At 30.6% G+C, this 8,545-nt stretch overlaps 1 protein-coding gene across 1 annotated transcript in view; it reads right to left on the reverse strand.

The window, feature by feature from the left end:
- LOC106460867 (T-complex protein 1 subunit alpha-like) overlaps positions 1-8,545 on the reverse strand; it is a 29,423-nt gene that overhangs the window by 4,767 nt on the left and 16,111 nt on the right. Inside the window, exons 6-9 of the mRNA XM_013920617.2 lie at positions 4,723-4,904; positions 3,732-3,858; positions 1,259-1,434; positions 841-964 (exon numbers count right to left, since the gene is read on the reverse strand). Of these exons, the coding sequence (XP_013776071.1) occupies positions 841-964; positions 1,259-1,434; positions 3,732-3,858; positions 4,723-4,904 (609 nt within the window). The remainder of the gene's footprint in view (positions 1-840; positions 965-1,258; positions 1,435-3,731; positions 3,859-4,722; positions 4,905-8,545) is intronic.

Genomic DNA, 8,545 nt, shown 5'->3' on the forward strand with positions numbered 1-8,545 from the left:
CCTAGGGTTGAAAAGAGTTAAATGAAAAATATCTTAGCAAACTGAAAATATAAGAGGCTCTTATTTTATATTCTAGCTGTCAATATCGGTAATTTGAGTTTCTAATTTGTACGAAACTATAGACTTAACATTTTAACTTCACAAACATCTAATTTGAATGAGTGCTGCATTCAACATACCACGTGACACATAAAAATTGATGTTTCTGTTTTTTTAATATTTGCTTTTAAATTAAGAAATTGAGTAATGTATAGTACTAAAATTTTGAATGCGAGTCAACAAACAAGACGACATGGCCTGTTACATCTCGAAAGGATTATAATATTACTACAGCTAGCTATTTTATGTATATATAACGTGAGATCTTCATGCTTTTCTAACAGTGATACTGACAGGACACCTAGGTGTGACATTCTAAGTTAGAGACCAAAAAGTATTCAAAGATACAAAATGTTTTAAACAATTCAGTGATTTAATAATACTGTAACGATTACCATTTCTTAAACAATTTCAATTATTCCACAACTAAAAAAATTGATTTACCAATAAATATCTTATGCCCCTCATTATGTTAAAACTTTCCACATATAGTGTTCAGGCCACTACTTTCATGATGGGTAATCATTGGGGCTTAAATTGCATTACCTCCATACCACCAAACTAAACTTAATAAACACTTCACTTATTGTATCACCTAAAAGTCTAAAAACACACATTTTAAATAGACTGATACACTGATGTATCTAATTTAAAACACTACAAGTATTTATACTTTCAACCCCTAAAAACCACAACCTTCTTTATTTAGTAACATATCAAGCATTATACACAGATACTTGCCCTTTTATAAGAAGAAGTTCATCATCACAGATCCTTTCCTGCACAACTTCTTCAGCATCGCCTACCATTGTAGCATCAAAAGCTTCTTCTCCTTCCATGTTAGCTAGAGACTGCAGCAGTTGAGCTAGTAAAAGTAAGGTAATGAATGCACATAAATATATATACCACAAAGTTAAAATCACACAAATACATCTAACACCTCTCATAACTAGAATGTTTCTACATTTTTCTTCAGACCACTACTTTCATTTTAACAAATCACAGAGGCTCAGAATAAAATAAAAAATGAAACTGTTTGCTCATTTTACTTTTCAAATGATAGAAAATGCACTAGTTTCAAAATATCCTATGTTAAATATAAGTTATAAATTAATTAATGTGAACATCTTGGTAGTTGTCACTGAGTAAAGAACCCCACCTCCAGTGGCTTTAGCAATCCTTTTCAGATCAACCTTTTTAACCCTGCGTACTGCTATAGCCCCAGCTTCAACAAAGTACTTTAAACACAAGTCATCAATTCCTCCAGATGTCAAAATGACGTTAGCACCTGCAGCCAGAATTTTCTGAATTCTTTCCTTGGTAATATCAGACTCTCTATAACATAAAAACTACCTGTTACTTTCAATTTATTTGAACTGAAACACATTTAAGTCCAAGTGATTATGTTTTATTAAACATTTACATTTCTTCAAAAAAAAAAAGCTTTCTATATGTGGTGAGTTTTACACAGTGCCTTAATGCTGACAACTTTTATCACTAAGAAAAAAAATATTAAAATGTGCCAAATTGTTGAAGCTCTCTAATGTAAATCATTATTTAACAAGTCTGTGTGAGCATGTGTCCACTTATATCTGACAAATAACTGGACTGACTGTCACCAAACCTGGGATGTACCCATACAGACCCCAGGAAGTGACATGAGGAGGAGGGAGGCAACATTTGAATATGCCCACCTATCCTGAATAGGTACATTAGATAAGATTTCCATTTTTTTAAGACAATATACCTTATATTATTGGCTCAACACTAAGAACGTTTACCATAGAAAATGTAATAACACATGAAAAACAAAAAGACACCAATAAAACTACAATAATATTAATCAACAAAAAGTGCTTCACACCAAGAGGTTACATCCTATTTAAACATTTTTTTGCTTTCTATTTCTCCAAAGCTTAGTACACTAAAATTATCTTCACTCCTAATTTAATACAGAAAATGCCAAATCTCCTGCAAATTGTTTTATGCCAATATTAAAAAAAAAGAAAAAATTCAGTTTAACCCCTTAAAAACCTATTATTGTTAAGCACAGCTACTGGCATTACTTAATTTGATGGTTTAAATGATTTGTGGAGGAGATACATCCAATATTTTGTTGCAAAAATATATTCTATTCCATTAAAAACTGTTTATTTAAAGCACTAGCTTACATGAAATTGTTATTACTTTAACAACACTCAATTTAGGCAGAAACTGGTGTATCTAGGCCACAAATGCCTGTCTACAATACCCCACTGCTGAGGCCAAAATAATAAAATTCAGTTTGTTTGCCTCCTGCTCATCTGGACAGAAAAATTTGTTTAAATAATTTATTTGTGTAAAAATTAAGTTTCTATAGTTGTTTTAACTTATTACTGATCGACATCACCGAAATGTTTACTGTCTAATCATTATACTTCAATCAACAATAGAACTAAAATCAAACTAAAAAGGGGGCTTAAAGTTAGAATAATTAAAGAAAGAAATGATTGCAATAAAAGATCAAAACTATTGAATAAGATTCATGTAACATGATACCGTTTACATGAAACATAAACTAGTTAGGTTTTAGTTATAACAAAGCCACAACATATTTGAAGGATGTGTAATCCTTTTCTAAAAGATTAAAATAATACACCTTTAAAAAAAAAAAGGGTGGGGAATGCTGCAGATAGTTGGTAAACTCATGTTTGTTGGGAACTTCCTTTATTTCTCCACAAATGTTGCATCTAGAAGTATCATCTAATTGGAAACTCAACTATAAAGTGAAAGAAATCTGGCAGTGGTTAATGCTTTCACATCAGTGCTGAATTTGTCCGCTCAATGCACCATTCAGTAAAGAATCATTTCTGGGATTTGAAAAATTACAAAAGGAATGTTTGTTTGAAGAGCTACTTTTATTGTTATATTCTGTTTTTATAAGTTTCCTTGGCACGTGTGCCATACAAAAATATGTATGGGTACACTATAAAATACCTGTTACATTAACATACTGCCTTTAATCAGAAGTTTGATGAATACACAGAAATGTTTATTTACAAAAACACCACTACAGTATCATTGGAACATTCTGTACTAAAGGACAATACATACATGTACACCAGAAAACGGTATGTACTAGTAAATAAATGATTTCTGTTACCAAATAATGCTGTAATGTTTTCATCATTAATGGTAGGAACTGCTTGCAGTGTGAAAAATGTGATAACACATGAAGTCATTAATTAACGTATATTTGTCTAACATTTACACAAAAGGCTATGACATTTCTAAATTAAAACATTTCAGGTAGACGACCTTTATCAGATTAGCCTACTTTACGCTATAAAGCTATATAGAGAAATGATTGTTAGAAGAAAACAATAAGATGATTCTACAGAGGTGCTACATTAGTCATATATTGTTTGGACTGTCTCTTTAAATACACATAAATTAGCTAAGAAATTTAAAAACTGGGAAAAAGTTAAAAAAGAAACATTGAGGTATGTTGTGAAAATAATAATGCCCAGGTACAGGAAGGTCAATAGTAAAATATAAATAAATCCAATCTATGACTATAACTTATAATTAAAACATATGTCACTTAAACTAGGTATATAAAATTGTTATAAAATTTGTATTAATTGACAAACCTTTTCCTTACAGCTTCCAACTTATTTGGGTCAGTGATCAAAACCTGAACCCCAAGGTGCAACTTTGTCTTCTGTAAACTGAAGTCTAGACATGCTACCTTAGCCCCAGTGATCTTTTTAGGCATGGCTAAAAGGAATTAATGAAAATATTAAATTGAAACAAAGACTTTGTTGATAAAATCATATATTCCATGACTGTAAATTCCCACTATTTATAATTTACACCTATGTAGAAAAGTTAACTATGAGAAAAGGAAAATACCAGTTAGATCACACTTATCTAAACTCTGTGATAAAATTGAGAAAAACAACAACAAAAGATACAAAAAATAAATCAATACTATTGCTCTAAATCTTCTTAATGTCAAAAGTCATCTATCACTTTGTACAATACAATAAATTATAAACATTAACCAACTACAGATGTCTACTGTTCATACTACAACTAAAAATCTTGGAAACAAAATAAATCAGTAATCTAAACAAAGCTCAACCTTACATTAACTGCAAAGATATTTACAAGTGTTTGTCAGTTTGTTTTTTAATCATTTTAAGGTTTAATGGAAGTTTCCATACTGTTGATTATTAATTTCTAAACTTAGAATTAACCTTTACATTTCTCTGGTCTTTTACCTGCTAAAGTAGCCTTTAATATTACATAAACATTTCCTATTCTGTTTAATGAGATTTTAATATCAAATTATTTTTTTTTTACCATGCTGCTCAAAGGCTATATGTAACCTGATAAATTAAGAAACTAAATAACACAAGCACTTTCATCAAGTAGATATTCCTCCTCCCAATGTAATAAACCTATAATAAATACAGAACTGAAGCTTATTCAAACATTCCACAGAAACAAGCTAAATAACTTTATTCAAATCTTGGAATGTAAAATAAGAACTCAGGTTAAATTATTTTCAAAATGTAAAACATAACACTATAGTAACTAGTAGTGAAGTCATGTATGAGACATTAATAAGGGAACTACCTTGGGAAGCTGCAGTACAATTCAGAGCATAGCCATGCACTAACACACTTTCTCTTGTACTCCGCCCATGGGCCTTCAAAACATTAACAGCCCTGATGGGATATTTGAAGCCACCTTTACCATCTGATGTTCTGATGGCCATTGCTGCATCAACTACCATGTTAGCAAAGAAATCTGAATCGCTAACTCACTGTTAAGGATAACTTTTGAAGATTATGTGAAAATACAGATAGTTAAAATTACTATACATGAAAGAGAAATCCATTAAGTACCTACCAAATGACTTTCACCATTTACATTCCTTTGTATTTTTAGATTTTCTCACAAAGACTTTCAGTGAATGAAATATGTAAACACTACACTGCCTATACGAGGAACAAATAATAATGAGAGTAAATTAAATCTATTTCACAATCTTCAATGTTTGTGTTTTAGAATTTTCATAACTACACCATTTAAAAATAAACTGCTTGTGTCATATTCTTCTGTCTGCTGAAATAAATTGAACACATTATGATTATGTTAGGTCTCTTGAAATTTTGCTTAAGTACTTAAAAGATATGTTTATCTACTAAGGCACTCCACATGTTTGGTTAATTTACAACCCCAGGTATTTAATATTAAATTAAACTATGATCCATTATATATTTTAGCAAGTTTGTACTACAGAGACAACATTAAAGATGATAATGAAAAAAATATTTTTGATTTGGTGACTACCATTTAAAACTCAACTCATCTGCCAGTTATGCCTAGTGCTACAAATTTATCTGAGTCCACATTTTGGTTAATAAAACAAATTATTACAAGAGTAAATTAAAACAATTTTAAGTCCATGTTCCTAAAATTAATACAGTGTGTAACAATGCAGCACTATTGAGGTTTGGAAACAGATTATCATAAATTTCCTACTATTTAATTTAGAAATGTTTTATGATTTATCTAAATTTATTTTGTGAAAACAATGTCTTTAAAATTTTCCATCACTAAAACTAGATTTTGAATCAGCAGTTAATTTAATTGTTTCTCATATATCAGTTCTTTAGTACCGATGGAGTTGAAAATTTTTTTCAAAAGACTAACCTGTGTACATTATATTAAAATTATTTTGAATAGGCACACTATCAAGTCATGTAACAATCATAGCAGATATTAAATTATAGTGAAATAGCATGCATTAGAACTACCATATTGGCCAAATTATAGGGCAATCTCAAATATATTGCAACCCCCATTATCAGAAACCATGGGAAAGAAAAAAATTGCCATAACGCCCTTTTTTAGGTCCATGAAACGCCTTGATTGTGGAACGTGCATTAAGGAGTTCAGTCTTTTGTTTCTGCCAGTGTCTCATTATTTTCAGTTACACCAAATTTTCTAGCAGCGGTACAATTGTTCATCTTTTCTGCCTCATGCACTACCATAATTTTCAGATTTGCATCATAACACAGTCATAATCCTTGGTTAATTTGACAATTTCTTGTTCCGTCTTTCAATGTGGTCACTCATTTTTACACAATAGTCTATCACTAAAATGAAACTCGCAGATAACAATCATTATAAAATTTAAAACAAGCATAGTCAAAGCAATAATGCACAGGCAAAATCAATACTATAACTGAACACCCTCCAGGTGGATTAGTTGCAAGAATTAGCGATGACCTTGAGCAAACATCTGGCACGCATGTGCAGATGGATGTTATCTGGACATTCAGGAATGCAACAGGCTAGATTAGGGGGAAGGGAACTATGGTTGGCCACGAATATAACGTGACTATGAATTTTACAGTCTAATTATTTATAATAAAACATTGCCTTATAATCAGGCCAATACAGTGCATTTTGACATTTTGCAGTTAGTGATGTCACCAAAAACTGATAAGTTTGGGAAGGGTATGTAACAGCACTTTAAGGCAAAATAGTTTTACACTCGGATCATAAAGATATGTTCAGAACTGGGATTTAGAATTTAAGAAGAGAAAATCCCTTGTAATTAATGAAATTCAAAAACAATGGAATATGAATCAATTTGGGGTATCAAGTATCATCCAGAGAGTGACCTATAACAAGTCGTACTACAACTGTAACAAAGTAATATGTGGTATCTTGTAATGGGAGAGAATCCATGAAACAGAAAAGAGTGGCAAAAACATACAAGAAGGATCTTCATCTGGAAAAGCAATGTAAGTCACAAGTACACAAGTTGTTTCTACAACTGGTGAATGAAATGAATATTTATGCTATTCTCTAACAAATTACTCAAGTCACCTGTTGTAGCATTCAAATTCCTGTGGGATCAAACTGCTGAAATGAGTGTTAGGAAACTGTTGTCCTTGCACACTAGTCAGATTATGGAAAGCATACAAGAAGTGGTGTGCTTAGAACACAACATTCTTATGATGGAGCTTTCTACTATGAAAATTATGCTGCAAGGCCATTGTCAAGATGCACAGCTGCCAGATAGAGCATGACCAGACGTGCAAACGTGTGTTGTAACATTGTGACAAGAATATGTTAATATAACGTTCAAGTTCTGTATACCATTGATCAAATGAAATTAGCAGCTCTTTTCTATGTAAAAAATTAACAGGCAATTTCCCAAGTACAGTTTTAAATCAAACAAACTCTTAACACATACGTATATTTTTTTACCCTTTCCACTGAGAAATTACAGGGTCAACAATATATTGAATATCTGAACACTATCGAGCATATTCACTGAACTAAAAAATTAGTGCAAGTAATTGACTCAAAAAGTAGGCTCAACCTTCCATAAATGCAAGATTATGTAAAATATAGTGCTTCACAAATTTACACAAATGTTAGATTTTTTTGTAACTTAATTTTAGGCAATATTTTGCATAAAATTCCACAAGTTTCAATAGAACATTTGACACTAAACACTTTGAGTTTTATCATACTCAACTTTTCAAACTTAATTTAAATAAATAATTGCAAATTAATTTTTTTATTTAGAATGTTGACTTGTTTAAATCATATATCAGCACATAGGAAATAATAAGTGCTTATTTCAGAACTTTAAAGGATATATTTACATAGCATTCTTGAAGGTAGTCCTCAAACTCTTACTATACAGTGTCAATCAATGTGACCAACTTTGTAACTACAAAGTAATTAGTTTCTATACCATAACTTTTAATACCCTTTGTGTATCTTCACAAAATTTGGCAAGCTTTCAATAAACATTACAAGTCTTCTTTTTACATAGAAATTCTGATTTTTTAATTAAGTATTTTTACTAAAGATTTTTCCATGAATATAGAGCCAGTAGTTTTCATCTTATGGTTAAAAATACTGAAAATTTTCAAATTACATTTCTGTGACATCTGAAACCTCCTCTTCAGTAACACTTTATATTTTATCTGTTATTTCTTCTACCCTAACTGTAAACAAAATTCGTCAATCTGATCGACCTTGTAATCACCACAAAAATACAAAATAAATCTAAGTTACCCCCTTTTTTTTCTTTCTAGAATGACTGCAGATTGTAACAGAAAACTACAATTCTTTATCCTAAATAGCTTAAGGGTTTTAACAGTCTACATCTGTTCTATACATAATTTTGTTTTATTGTCCTTTAAAACTTGTGTGGCAGGATTATTAGTTACATGGTTCAAATCACTCAGTGAACACGTATTAGCTCACTTTATGGTATTGAATGACTAAATAGACAAGATGCTAATGAGTGTACCTTATGAAGAATTTTTATAACGATTATTTTTCATTATCATACCTAATCTAACCTAGCAGTTTCCAACTTTTGCATTTTAGTTACTTTTATAATAATAATAATAATAATAAT

Source organism: Limulus polyphemus, unplaced genomic scaffold, assembly GCF_000517525.1.
Source record: "Limulus polyphemus unplaced genomic scaffold, Limulus_polyphemus-2.1.2 Scaffold850, whole genome shotgun sequence".
Classification (NCBI taxonomy): Eukaryota; Metazoa; Arthropoda; class Merostomata; order Xiphosura; family Limulidae; genus Limulus; species Limulus polyphemus.